Genomic DNA, 15,291 nt, shown 5'->3' on the forward strand with positions numbered 1-15,291 from the left:
TTCTTGAGGTACATCAAAATCTGAATGACAGCATCCCAATGAGATGTCCTGGGAGATGACATGAATTGACTCACAAAACTCACCGGAAATGAGATATCAGGTCGAGTGATTGTCAAGTAGTTCAGCTTTCCAACCAACTAATGTAATTCAGATAGGGTAAAGCCCTACTAGAAGCCAAGTAAAATCAAGTTCTGATCGAGTCTGCTGTTTGGGGCAGATTTGGATCTGTTTAGGGCAAATTTAGGGTTTAGGCTAGGGTTAGGGGTGAATGTGATATATGGTAATGATCAGCAGGTCTAGGGGATTATTTTGTTATAAAAATATTGGGATTTGGATGAGTTTAAAATTCCTGCAGAATTAGGGTTAGGGTTTGGGTGTTAGGTTTCAAGTTCTAGGGTGAAACTTAGGGTTTTGGATGGGGGTTTGAAGTTGGGTTTTAGATGATCAGATTGGGTTCAAACTAGGATCGAGTGTAGGGGCTGGGATAGGGATGATATGCCTGAAATCTGAGAGGAATTGGGTAAGGGGATAGGGCTGGACAGAACTTAGATTGAACTAGGGTTTATGAAATTAAAACAGAAATTAAAGGGGGATCGAATGGGGAAGGAGAAGGAATGGAAAACAGAATTTAAATTCAAACTTACCCCAAGAATCCACCGACAGAAGCTTGATCAATGAAGGATGAAACCACCTTCACAAAGAGAGAACCTCCCAGCCGTCACGGCGTAAGGAGTCACAGGAAGTCCACCTGTCCTTCTTCCTTGATAGATCCACAAGGCAACACTCCAAGGAGTAGGAGTAGGACCAGCAGCAGCAGCAATCGGCAGCTAGCAAACAGTCTTTTTTGTCTAAAATTCAATTGTGGGGGAGCCTCCATGATTTATCTTATTCATAATATGGCTTTATGCCAAATCCTAATACAAATTAATTACCTCCTCACTTAAAATCGTGGAAGGGGCCTAATTAAACAAAGCTAATAACTTAAAAACCCCAAAAAGACTTAATTACCCCTAATAACTTAACTTAAAAGATTCTAACTTAAAACTATTGATTTAAAAGAAGATTCATTACTAGCCAATAGGATTTAAGAACCTATTAGCCAATAGGAGCACTTCACTTAAATCAGACCAACTAAACCAATTGGATGCAACCAATTTAAACCGGTTCAACTCAAAAAATAGAAAATAAACTAAGTATGGAAAATGCAAGCAAAATAAACCTAACCTATGGCTCCCTAATTAAATCCTAAGTTCAGGACTTCTTCCTACTTGGGGCTACATCACCAACCTTCTCTATCTTTTCGGATCATCAAGGGCATCTCCCTCATCTGCAACAAGTTTAGTGTTTGGATCCATTGGGCTATCAAGCGGTTTGCACCCTAACATCCCAGCCTCTGTAAGTAAGTCAAGAGTATATTTTCGCTGTGAGAGAGATATTCCGTTCTGAGATTGAGCCACTTCAACTCCTAGGAAATAATTCAACTTTCCCAAATCTTTAGTTTGAAATCTCTGTTGTAAATGAGGTTTCAAACTATCGATGCCTGTAAAGTCATCACCAGTAATCACAATGTGATCAACATATACAATCAAAAAGATTCTTCCAGCACTTGTTTGATGATTGAAAAGAGAATAATCACTATTGCATTGTGATAGGCCAAACTCAAGAACCACATTTGTAAAGCGGCCAAACCATGGTCTCGGAGACGGTTTCAATCCATACAAAAACTTATTCAATGTACAAACCAGCCCAGACTCCCCCTGAGCAACAAACCCTAGAGGTTGCTCTATAAACACTTCCTCATGAAGATCCCCATGGAGGAAAACATTCTTGACATCGTGCTGGTGCAGAGGCCAGTGATGCGAGGCAGCAAGGGAGATCAAGACACGAACAGAGGAGAGTTTGGCAATTAGGGAAAAGGTATCCAAGTAATCGAGACCATACACCTGGGCATAGCCTTTAGTCACCAACCGAGCTTTCAGGCGAGCAAGAGAGCCATCAGCATTAACTTTGACCACATAAACCCAGCGACAACCAATGGCAGATTTTCCAGGGGGCAGTGGAACAAGATCCCAAGTGTGGTTATGGTCCAAAGCCTGCAATTCATCTTCCATAGCTGTCCTCCAGCCAGAAATAGATAAAGCCTCTGCAATGCTCTTTGGAATAGGATGAGATGCAACAGTGGAAATGCAAGTTTGAAAGGTAGGAGATAAACCAAAATAAGAAACATGAAAAGAAATTGGATGTGTAACACAACGACGGGTACCTTTCCGATGAGCAATGGGCTGGTCCAAGTCAGAAAAGGGAGGATCAGGTATAGGATCCACAGACGGCGAAGACGTAGCAGCAGAAGGAGTTTCAATAGGGGCAGCAACTTCTTCTCTTTGACGAGGTTCATGGTGATACATATGAATGATGGGAGGCCGAATAGGGGGCTGCACAAGAGGCGGAGCAACAAGAGACCGTACAGGAGGCTGAATAACACAAAGAGGAAGATCCTCACCCAAGGAAGGATCCTCGACAGGCTCATGCACATAAGATTGAGATCCAAAGAAGGAAACATTAGCCATAACAAAATACTTGCGAAGAACAGGGGAATAACAATGATACCCCTTCTGAACACGAGAATATCCCACAAAAATGCATTTAATGGTTTTAGGGTTTAACTTCGATAACCCTGGAGTATGGTCACGAATAAAGCAGACACACCCAAAGACACGTGGGGACAAAGGGAATAAAGACTCAGAAGGAAAAAGCAAAGCATGAGGAATGCCCCCACGTAGGATAGAGGAGGGCATTTGATTGATAAGATAACAAGCAATTAACACTGAATCAGCCCAGAAAGTCTTGTCCACTTTCATTTCAAAGAGAAGGGACTGAGTCACTTCCATCAAGTGACGGTTCTTCCGTTCAGCCACACCATCTTGTTGGGGTGTGTCTGAACAAGAAGACTGATGAATGATTCCACGAGTGGTCATAAAGTCAGAAAAAGGGGCGGAAAAATAGTCCCGTGCATTATCACTACACAACACCTTAATATAAAATCCAAATTGATTCTTAATTTCAGCAATAAATGAAGAAAAGATAGAGAACAATTCAAAACAACTTTTCATTAAGTACAACCAAGTCACATGAGAGTAGTCATCAACAAAAGTAACAAAATATGTAAAACCCAACTTGGAAGACACTCGACAAGGACCCCATACATCGGAGTGAACCAAAGAAAAGGGATGTAAGGCCCGTTTGTTGACACAAGGGGGATAACTCACATGATGGAGTTTCCCAAACTGACACGGCTCACAATGTAAAACTGAAAGGGAACGCAAACTAGGAAACAATTTTTGCAAACTCTGTAAAGATGGATGACCAAGGCGACAATGAAGTTGATGAGGGGTAACGATGCTCGAACAAGCAACTGAAGATGCGTCCTCCAGAAGATAGAGCCCCTCGAGACCCTGCCTCTACCAATCGTCCTCCTCGTCCGCAAATCCTGAAAGACACAAGAATCAGGAAAAAATGTTATAGAACAGTTGTAGGCTTTGGTAAGTTGACTAACAGACGAGATTAAAAGGAAATTTAGGCAAATACGAGGGAGAGGTTAAGGAAAAAGAAGAAATGGGCTGCACAATACCAGTGCCTTTGACTATAGCACAACAACCATCAGCTAAAGTGACACTCGAATGAGAAAGTTGTAAAGAGGAAAAGATACCTGAGATGCTAGACATATATGGTCTGAGGCCCCTGAATCAATAATCCAGGGCCTAGAAGTGGAGAGGCACATAGTGGCATTACCTTTCTGGACAAAAGTAGCAATGGAAGAGATGTCCTGAGCAACCTTGCCCTGGCTGTAGCGAGCATACTCCTCCTCTGTCATAGTCAAAGTTACACGGCGTTCCTCAACAGGTACAAGTGGGGCTGCAGGGTCTACACTAGCAGTGTTAGCTAGCTTGGCTGCAGGTTTGCCATGTAGCTTCAAACAATAACGCTGAATGTAACCAAATTTGCTACTATGTTGGCAAGTCCTTGGAGGACCAGATCTCTCTGACTTCTCAGACAAGTCATGGGTACTAGCAGAAGGTGCAGCTGGGGGGGTCTTGGTAGATTGACGACCCCCACTGCGGCTACTACTCACAAGAGCAGAACTATCACCGGAAGAGACTCGAGTAGTGTCACGAGATACACAAAGAACCCGAGAAAAGTGTCTGCAAGAGATGGAACTGTAACACCCCCAAGAATCTGAGACCGTACTGAGTCAAAGTCAGGGCCCAAACTGCCCAAGAAACTCATAACTGCTAGTTGCTCACGTTGTTGCTGCATTTGGGTAACATCAGAGGTAATGGGCAGCAAAGCATTCAACTCCTCATACATCCTCTTGAAATCAGCAAAGTGTTGGGTCAATAGTCGACTCTTTCTATCAACTCGATAAAACTCTCGAGAGAGTTCATAAATCCTGGAGAGGTTGTTGTGCCCAGAGTACAATACAGCCAGATACTCCCATAGGTCCTTAACAGTGTCAATATGGGTCACAAGATCTACAATATTGCTGTCCATAGAGTTGAGACCCAAGATGCGAGCATCAGCAACCTCCCAAGCCTCATCATCCATTTTGGCAGGTTTCTTGCCAGTCAAATTATACTTCTCACCCCATCCAGTGAGAACTACGGTCACAATCTTGTGCCATTGTTGATAATTCTGACTACCTTCTAGCTTCTTAGAGGTCAGAAAATTAGGTGAAGAGGATACAACCGCAGTCACAGCCTTGGTGTCCGTCGATGTCTCTCCCATAATTTCCACCAAAGAAGAGCACCAAGCACCAATAATTGAAAACAGAGTAGTCCTCAAACAGTAGCAACAGCCCAAAAAGACTTCAATCTCAACAGGAAATCAGAATAGGCTTCAAACAGTAGGAACAGCTCAATAATCATCAAACAAGTGCCATTAGACAGCAAACCAGCAACATAATAGGCATCAAACAGTAGCCCAACCACCACAAAGTAACTCAGTAGCTCAACAAGAATAACTCGATAGCAGCACAACAGCGTAACAGAGATAAAATAGTCAACAAACAGTCCATAAAATCGATTCAAGAAATTGATATCCACACCAAGACTCATGCAGCAATTTAATCCATAACAGAAATGGATTGCAGCAATGGAAAATCACCAAAGAAACAGTCCAGAAATGCTTCCCATTCAACTCGAAAATAGGGTAAACCAGTGCAAAGAACCCCAAACCTGAGACAGATTAGGAATCGAGGCTTCTAGACCATTGCGGCAATCCTTCAAACACCTTCAAGACATCGAAAATGGGGTAAACTACCCCTACAGCAGTGTAAATCCCTAGAGAGTCTTCAAAACCTTCAAGAGTCTATCCCACCTTCTTCACTTGGTTACAGAAATAAGAAAGGGACTGAAAGAAGAAGTGGAAGCAGGCCCTACTGGATCAGAAATGCTCTGATACCACGTCAATAACAGAAAAATAGAAGGGAGGGAAGAAAGAAAGAAAGAGGAAGAAGAAGAAGAAAAGGGAGAAGATTGAGGGAGAAGGGCTGGACTCTCTAATCTAAAGAGAGTCCAGAAATCACATTAATATAAAGGGATATGTACAGGGGTAAAATGGGAAACAAATAAGAGCTTAGCGCCATATAGCTGACGCTATTCTCGAGATGAGCTATTCCCATAATACCCTTTACATCTAACAAGAATGTTTTTTAGATGATCTGGTGGACCCCTTGGCTAGTTGTATGGAGGATGGTTTGAAGGTTAACTGTGTGCAGATTTTTTTCTCAAGAGATTAGGCTGTCGAGATAAATTAGGAACTCAGTTTGTCTTTGCATGGGGGGCTTAGTATTCAGCTTTAGTTTCTATTTTTAGATTAGATTAGTTTCTAAATTCCAGGACTCTTTATTTTGCCAACTAATGGGGTTGGATTTCTTTGTAATTGGTTTATTATTATGACAAAGTCTAGGGGTTTCTTTTCCGCACAAGAAAGAGTTGTTTTTATGTAATGGGTAGTTTCTATTTTTAGGATTCTTTATTTGTCAGTTAATTAGATTTCTATTTGGATTTTATTTTATCTCTATAAGACTTTGATGTAATCGATTTGAAGTTTATAAATAAAGAAAAGAGGGCTGAAACAGCCAAGTTGAGTTTGGAAAAAAAAAAAGAATGAGCTTGGTTAAAGCCATTAATGGCTATGAGAGACAGCTCCTGTAAGAAACAGGTACTGAGGCCGTGGGGTGAGAGACCTAAGGGAGAGAGTGAGAGGCTCAATCCAAACTATCTTCTATTTTTTTTTTTTAATCTTTTATTCCAATCTATTTTGGTGACAGTTATGTCCTGAAAGTTCCTGATCTGCTGAAGACTATTCGAAAGACTGAATCAGCCATTGGAATTGATGTTTGATTGTTGCATGAAGGCTTAAGAATATCAGTACATTGATCCTACTGTAGTGTGGTTCTTAGTTGAACTTCTTCTACATTAAATTTGTTAGACGGTTTTAAAGAAACAAAGTTGAAAAGAATGTGGGTTCAAAGAAGAATAGAAGGATTATAGTAATCCACCTATCTAATCTACTCTGCCTGAGAGAATCGATCTGCAAAAACAATTCATCCTGTGGGTGTAATATGCTTGGTACAGTCCTATGTATGTCCCTTTTTAAGATCATTGGCTTCTTAGAATGTACTGTAGGTGTTTGTTGTTTAGGTACTCTCTGCTTTTTCTACTTTGCCAGTTGTTTGGTATGCTTTTTTTTTATCAGATAAGAATTTGTTAAGCAAAATGAGAGAATGACACTGAGCTTAACAGAGAGGAGAGCCACCAGGTTAAAGTCTTTCCGCCAAAACAGTCATATTCTAGCAGTTTTAGCTATTTGCATTTTTAGAGATAGACTTGAAAGAGGAAGACTCATAGTATGTTTTAATATCTTGTACAAAATTCATGATTCTCCAGCCTACCGAAATGTGAGGCTAAGGGTTGATTCTGTCTAGAACTTCTTTGGCATTGCCCAAAATGATTAGGTTCCTAAGAGCAGGTTTTTCAACAGCTTCTAGTTCCTTCAAAAACCCAAATGCTTAAATTTCTTTGGCTGACCCTTGCACTGATTTTCAAGTGACTGCTAAGGATTATCTTCTTCATTCCTGGTATTGGTATCATTGGAAGGGGGTGGGGGTTTCGCTTTGTGTGTCATAGAGGAGGAGGGGGGGGGGGGGGGAGATCCATTGGAGGTGATTACAAGGGTTAGAGACAGTCACTATGGAAACAAATTGATTTCTTAACTGCCCCACATACCAACGTAAGAGAGTCATTAGGAGACATTGCAGAAGATGGTGTTGGATTCTACCATGATTTCCGCAAGTCTTCCCATGAAACAGTTTACAACCTGGACCTTTGAGGTTGTTTGGTATTTTAGGTATGTCCTCCCTTTTGGCATCACTAGCTGTTGAAGAGTAGATTGATGCACAACGTTTGGAATCTCGCATCCTCTGCTACCCCCCCACCCCCATAAAAAAAAAAGAAAAAGAAAATATCCTTTTGCAGCTTATTCCTCTTGTAGTCTTGTATCATTTCCTTTTTGGTTTAACCTGTTTCGCTTTTGTGCTGATGAATTAAGAGTTGATGGTTCCATGTTCTATTCTTTAGCTGATTTCTTCTCTCTGCAGTTTGAAGGGGCATTTGGAATCCAGGAAGTGGGGCTGCTATGTCGTTGTCTTTGCATGTGGGCTGATTCTGATCCGTCATGGAGAAAGGCAGAAACTAAACCTGTAGAGGGAGAGGTGAAAGAGACATGAGAATAGGAGATTTCCAGTTACATCAATGTAGTATGAACTTAACTATCTTTGTAATGGTTCCTTTTCATGATGTTCCTCGTCTTTATGAAACCACATAAGAAGTGTTTATTAGAGGACAGTCGTCGGTTGCATGGATTTGGAAATCGAACCAGAATCAGCGGACCTTGTTTCCAATTAACGCCAGTTATGGATGCACTTATATCTTATTCTTGACAAAATGCTCGTTCTTTTAGTCAGTAAAATAGAAAAATCATTGAAACTTACCTCTTACAGTTAGATCCACAAGACTTGTTTAAAAATCTAAAATATTATAGATTCGTGGGAATGTTTGCTACTTCTTCCTGATTCCATTTTCTAGGGTTTTGGTAGATGCTGGCTAGTTTCCAACAGAGTCCGATTCGATTTGAATCAGAGTTAATGGAGGTTGATACCATGCCTGATTCTGGGTTGTAGAAATTTTTGTAGGTTGTGGCTGGAAGTAATGCTTGGATGTGAATGAGTTGTAATGGGGTTTGAGGACACGGTTTTTTTAATGTGTGCAGCTTTTGTATCTTATGGTTTATATATCTTTGTTATTATTATTTTTCCTATTAGGGACTTGGAACAGTATAAATTATTTTTTGTGACCATTCTTGTTGCTTCCTCCTCCCTTTGCCCCAAATACTTTGAACGGTATTTGGGTCTATGGGTCTATCAGTCTGAGCTAGCTTCCCCAGTGATCGTTTCATACATGGAGTGTGGAAATTTCATCCTCTCACTGTTCATTATATATATATGGAGAACAAATGTTTTTAACAGTTCAAAGATATTGATATCTGATTGAATTGGATTGGGCAATACGGTAAAAACATCTAATTTTTTTATTGAAAATATGATATTTTGATCTTGTATCTGTCTGATTCGATCTAATACACAATTAATACATATCGGTATCGATGATGACCGATAAATCATTATTTTGAGCTAGTAGAGTCTTAAGACGGTAGAGTGGTCTTTCGCCAAAGCTGTTTATGATTTTATGCATCCTTTGCTTTTAGGGAGATATGATAAACCTTGCAAAGTTGTATTCTTGCCTCTTGGATCGACCATGACATCTAAGAGAACACTAAATCACAAAATCTTTGTCTTTCAAATAATTAGTTCACAAAAATAAGAAATCTGTAATATAATTAAGCATCCTAATCACTTGTCTACTATGACCATGATTTCTTTTCAATATGTTGATATGGTGTCTTTTAGACTTGGTTGAAATAGTAGGAGTGTTTAAATGATAAGGACCTTGAAGAAACAAGGGGAAATTTTTATAAATTAGATTCAGATGGATCATTAAATCCTACATGTGATTCCATGTATATATTTGAAAGGAAAGTGTTTCTGTAGGGGGAGTGTGGCTCCTGCGTGCACGGGGGCCAATGGGAGAGCACATGCGAGCAACAATAGGGGCGTCATTTATAGTTTCATGAGGAGCAAAGTGGTCATTTTGCCTCCTTTTGTGTCCGAATTCTCCCTCACAAGAAAACTTCTCTTAACCATTGGAGTATGATATTCGAGCATTTGTGTGTCTATCTCTCTCCTCATATGAAATGCCCTCTTTGTCCTCCCATGTATGATACTGTTTCATTGCATCTCATTAATACATTTCCGTGTACCTTGTGCTCAGAGAATCCTTACCATATTTCAAATCATCTTATCCACATGGGGATTGGGAGAAGGGGAGAAGACATGTGAAGCAGGAGGAGATTTTGTAATTTAATGTTAATTTGAAAAGAAAAACAAACTTGGGAGTAAGGGTGTCAATTTGGGATCAGAACCGGGAACTGTCCCAATACCGTCCCGCTAAAACCCGGTATCGGACTGTCCCATTGGTAAATGGGACGGTACTGGTATCTGATTTTGGTACCGAATGATAAATGGGATGGGGCAGTTCTGAGAAGGGATTCCCAACGGTACCAGTACCGAAATACCAATTAAGTACCGGATGGTACCGAAACTACTAGTACCATTTAAAAAGAAAGAGTATATAAGATCTCTTTTTTTTATAAAAAAAAAGGTATAAGAATTACGACTCATTGGGGTTTCACTAATTGCCTTTTGAATACGAAGAGGAACAATAGGTCAATAGCCGTACCTTGAAGTCTCTCTTCACAGAATCTGCTACAGGGCTCTTCCCTCCTCCCTCTTCCCTCCTCCCTCCTCCCTCCTCCCTCCTCCCTCGACCAACTACATCTACCAGGTTCTTCTTTTTTGCACTTCGTACCATACTACCATGTGACATGTGTGATAAATAGAGTTTTGTTTGGGAAAATCAAAGAGGAAACACAACGGGATTCTTCCATTTTGTAGGACTTCTCTAGATTTAAAAAAATGAGAAACTTATTACATGTGATCTTAAGGAGTTTGAAGAAGTAAAACTATGATTTCATAATTTAAGTTGCTTTACAAAAAGTAGTAGACAACTTAGATTTCATGATAGTGAAAAAATTTCACAACACTAATAAACCTGCCTTGTTAGAAAAAATTAAACTTTTTCTCCCTTTTTTTACAGTACCTAGAACCTTTTAAAAACCGGTACCATCCCATCCCGCTAGTAATCGAGACTGGGATTTAGGTTTGGTCCCGTTAACTAAATGGGACGGTACTGGGATTGGCACTTTTGGTACCGATACCGGTACCGTCATGTCCCAAATACCGAGAACCGTCCCAATTGACACCCTTACTTGGGAGGGGAATAGTTTTTTTTGGGGGGGGGGATGTTACAAAGGGAAATCAAAGGGGGGATAATATAAGTAGAACTAAGGCTCGAAACTGAGACCTCGAGGGACCTAAGTGCTTACCTCGCTAGCCCATTTTTTTTTGGCTCCGCTAGGTAGTTGTTCCGCATTATTATTTTCCATGTTTCATCGAGTGCAATAAGATCAATTGGGTAAGGGTGTCAAAATGGAACCAAAACCGATTGTTGGAACCAGAATCGATCATTTACGATCGAATTGAACCGCACCATATAAAAATGATGCGATTTTGATTTCATAGATTCTATTATCGATTTGGTTTGATTCAAAATCGAAAAACTGTCGGTTAACCGAAAAGAAACCAGGTAGAAAATCGAGATTAGGAATATTCTTATTTGTTTAGAATGGGGTTAAGCACTCTAAAATATTAAGACTCCTTATTAAGATTTTTTTGAATTTCAGTTTGAGTGCCAAATTCATGAAGGGTTAGAAGGTTTTATTACAAGCATGTCTTAATGGACTTTGTTAATGAATCGAGTGGAGTATGGATTGGTGATGTCCTTAGGTTGGTTTCCTTTACGGTATTTGGCGGCCTTAAGTAATCACTTAATTAAAATTATCATTGCAGCTAGCATGTCTAAGTGAAATTTGCCTAGAGTTAGATGTGTATGAAACAACATAATTTCTCCCTCATAACAAGGACAAGGAAAATAAAATTAAAAGGTACAAAGTTGAAACCAGTATTACAAATCGCATATAAATCGGATAACGAAAACCGAATAAAAACGGCTAAAATCGCATCGCATATAAAACGATTTTGATTTTGGGTGATTCTTATGCAGTGTGGTTTTGATTTCTACCTTGCAAAATATGCACCGAACCGAAACCGCACCGTATAATCAAAACCACACCGTTTGACACCCTTAGAATTGGGGGTTATGTACATGGTTCTTAGTATCGTATCGGGGCGGGCGATACGTACCAGTTTTGCTAGTCACCGATACCATATCAATAGCACGGTACGGACAAGGGGTAAAATGATAAAAAAAAAACTCATTTTTAAGGAGATTCAAGGGTAATTTTGTACGATACAACTGATCCAAGCTGATACCGTATCGGTATCATATCGATTTTGCAGATTACCAATACCCGTTCCGATATCGTGCACTAAAACCATGGTTACATATCTGCTTCTAATTCTCAACCCAGCGAAAAAGAAAATTCTTCTTCTACTTCCTAGTTTTTGCAAAAAAAACCTAATATAAGGATGATTAAGTAGGGTATACAGTAGGGGTATCATTTCCAGGCCAAACCGGTTGGACCAATAGAAAGATGATAGGAAAATGAACCAAACCCTTATTGGTTTGGGTTTTCATTAAATCAATAGAAAATTTAACCAAATCAGATTCTCCGAAACCAAGAATCCGATCATGGCAAAGACTGTGATGGAACAACTCAAGTATCGTGGCTCGTGGGGCAGGAAAAAGCACCACAGCCAAAAATCTACGCTATACGCCAGGTCCCTCTCCCTCACAATATTCAAATCCAATGCATATCTATCTCTCTCTAACTTTGCAGATTAGGGTTTCCTTTACGGCACAGTCTCGTTATTTTCTGGGCCAAAAATTCTCCAACTTTCAGGTAAGGAATCTTAACAAAATCTGATTTGCATATTTGCATACCCTTGAACGAAACATATTTGCATATTGTGAGGGGAGAGTCATGGATGAGGGTGACGCAGGAGATCGAAACGAAGCAATCTCCGCAGTGGCAGACGAGGGTTTCTTGGGGGAAGAGGATGACGACTACGAAGATCTTTACAACGATGTTAACGTTGGGGAAGGGTTTCTTCACACTCTCCGCAGCAACGAAGATGTGGGCTTCAGAAATGGGGAAGCGGACAGGAAGATCGAGTCGGCTGCTGAGTCTAGGGGGGTTTTAATACCTGGGGTTCAGGGTGCCACTGGTGGTGGTGGTGGTGGTGTCGGGGTTGGAGAAAGTAAGTTTGAACAGGATGTTGGTGCTTCGGGACCGGTAAGTGTTACTATGGCTCCTGCTAGAGTAGAGGGCTTTCAGAATTCAGGGTTTAGAGGCAATGAGTTAGCACCGAAAGGGTCGGTCCCTGTATCGGCAGCGGCTGATGGTGGTGGTGGAATGAGGGTTTCTTTGGGCCCTTCATCCGGTAAAATGGTTGAAAATGAAGTGCAACTTGTTAATAATTCTATGCCTTCTCAGGTAATGACTCATCAATCTCAGATCGTAGGCTTTGGGAACGTTTCCATTGAGGGTTATGCGAGGCAGCCAGGAGGGGGAGGGGGTGGAAATGCAAATGCTAGTGGCGGGTCTGGGGGTGCCAGTGGTGGTGGTGGGACTATTCTTTTTGTGGGTGATCTGCATTGGTCGACAACGGATGCTGAGCTTGAGGCAGAGCTCGGGAAATATGGGGCTGTGAAGGAGGTGAAATTTTTTGATGAAAAGGCAAGTGGGAAATCAAAAGGGTATTGCCAGGTTGAATTCTATGATTCTGCCACAGCAACAGCTTGCAAGGAAGGGATGAATGGGTATGTCTTTAATGGGAGGCCATGCGTCGTGGCCTTTGCTTCACCATATAGTGTTAGGAGAATGGGAGAGGCCCAGGTGAACAAAAACCAACAAATAACCCAGACCTCTCTTGCTCCAGGGAGAAGGGGAACAGGGGATGCTGGAGGTAGAAGTGGTGGAAATGCCATTGCAACAGGTGGGAATTATCAAGGTGGGAATTATCAAGGTGGAGATGGGAGTAGAAATTATGGTAGGGGCAGTTGGGGAAGAGGTGGTGCCCAAGGAATGGGGAATAGGGGGCAAGTTGGCCCAATGCGAAACAGAATTGGTGGGATGAATGGGAGGGGTATAATAGGCAATGGTAGTAATGGATTTGGACAGGGGATCGCAACAAACCCACCATTGTTGCATCCCCAAACAATGATGAATCAAGGTTTTGATCCAGGTTATGGAGCACATATGGGGAGGATGGGTGGTTATGGAGGTTTCCCAGCTCAACCAACTGCTCCTTTTCCAGGGATATTGCCATCGTTCCCTCCAGTCGGTGGTGTGGGTTTGCCTGGAGTGGCTCCTCATGTTAATCCAACATTTTTTGGGAGGGGCATGCCAACAAATGGAATGGGGATGATGCATACTACTGTTGTTGAGGGACATGGAATGGGATTGTGGTCAGATCCTAATGCAGCTGGATGGGCTGGTGATGAGCATGGTGGGAGGGCAGGAGAGTCTAGTTACGGGGAAGATGCTGCATCAGATCTTCAGTATGGAGAAGGAAGCCATGAGAGAGGGGGTTGGCCTAATGCAATGAAGGAGAAAGAGAGGGCCTTTGAGCGGGACTGGTCTGGAGCTTCTGACAGAAGGTATCGAGATGATAGAGAACCAGGATCAGATAGAGATATACCAAGGGAGAAAGATATGGGTCATGATCATGATTGGTCAGAAAGAAGGCATCGTGAGGATAGAGAAACTGGTCGAGACCGGGACAGAGACAGGGAACGAGATCGTGAGCGTGAGCGGGATCGAAATAGAGATGACAGAGACAGATACTTGGATCATCGCAGATACAGGGACTGTGAATCTGAGCATGATGATGAGTGGGACAGAGGAAGATCTTCAAGGGCCCACAGCAAGCCACGTCTGTCACAGGAGGAAGATCATCGTCCAAGGTCAAGGGATGCGGAATATCGGAAGAGACGGCGGCTACCCTCAGAGTGACTGAATGCTCTGATTCTGGTCAGCTGGATGATGAAATTCTGAATTATATGGGATCTTCATACTCATTCATTTTTAAATGCATAGTTTTGCGGACGTTTGTGGTGTTTTGAGAATGCTGTCCCCGTTGTACCAGTAAGGACTTCATTGCCTACGATCTCTTGCTGAAGCATATTCTAGCAGGAGTATGGGTTAATTATCATAATGGTGAAAAGTAAGTTCAATACGTGAAAATGTTTATTCTTCAAATATTCTCACATGGTTTTTCCTGTTGTGTAGTTTTCCAATGGTCATGGCACTTTTTCATATTAATCCTCCCACTTATTCTTAACCAATGCCGCTATGATGTGCATATTTTAATTACTTTTTAGGGTAAATTACACGTCACCCCCTGGTTTTCAAACGAAACTCAAATCACCCCCTGTGTTAGACCCCAATATGACAAATTAGTCCTTACTGTTAGTTTTATGCTGTTAAGTGATGAAGTCAGCCAGTTAAATAAATTTAAATCCCTAAACTACCGTTGACATCCAAACATAGATTTTGAAGGGTAGTATTGTAAATTTAATTCTAATGTTTTAGTACAAGGGTAAAATAATCCTTTCACACCAATAACTAACAGTTGACTAACACCGTTACTGTAGAGGGGGATGGATGAGTATTTTCAAAAACCAGGGGGCGATTTGAGTTTTGTTTGAAAACCAGGGGGTGACGTGTAATTTACCCTACTTTTTATTTGCATCTCTGTTAATTTTTTGGAGTGGCTAAAAATGCACACTTCATAGTCGCAGCTACAGTCTCTGTTTGGAGGTTTTGATGCTCTGCTTCTGTGCCTACAAACCAGCAATTTCATATAGTTACATTAGTCCTCTGTCATTAAGCGCTTCTTTGGAGAACTAAGGATTAGTGTTTGATATGGGAAACAGAAGTTGTTGTCAGTGCAACTAAAATCTTGAATATTCAGTTAGTCTATTATTTGTGGTTTAATTAGAAAAGAATTCTTGTTAAGCTGAATTTAGCCCC

At 41.1% G+C, this 15,291-nt stretch overlaps 1 protein-coding gene across 1 annotated transcript; it reads left to right on the forward strand.

Annotated features, from left to right (window-relative positions):
* Positions 1 to 12,209: 12,209 nt before the first annotated feature.
* LOC122640567 (uncharacterized PE-PGRS family protein PE_PGRS54-like) lies at positions 12,210 to 14,338 on the forward strand. Its single transcript, XM_043833788.1, has one exon. It carries the CDS (start codon positions 12,238 to 12,240, stop codon positions 14,269 to 14,271), a length of 2,034 nt encoding a protein of 677 aa, XP_043689723.1. The 5' UTR covers positions 12,210 to 12,237; the 3' UTR covers positions 14,272 to 14,338.
* Positions 14,339 to 15,291: the final 953 nt, after the last annotated feature.

This window comes from Telopea speciosissima, chromosome 9, assembly GCF_018873765.1.
Source record: "Telopea speciosissima isolate NSW1024214 ecotype Mountain lineage chromosome 9, Tspe_v1, whole genome shotgun sequence".
Classification (NCBI taxonomy): domain Eukaryota; kingdom Viridiplantae; phylum Streptophyta; class Magnoliopsida; order Proteales; family Proteaceae; genus Telopea; species Telopea speciosissima.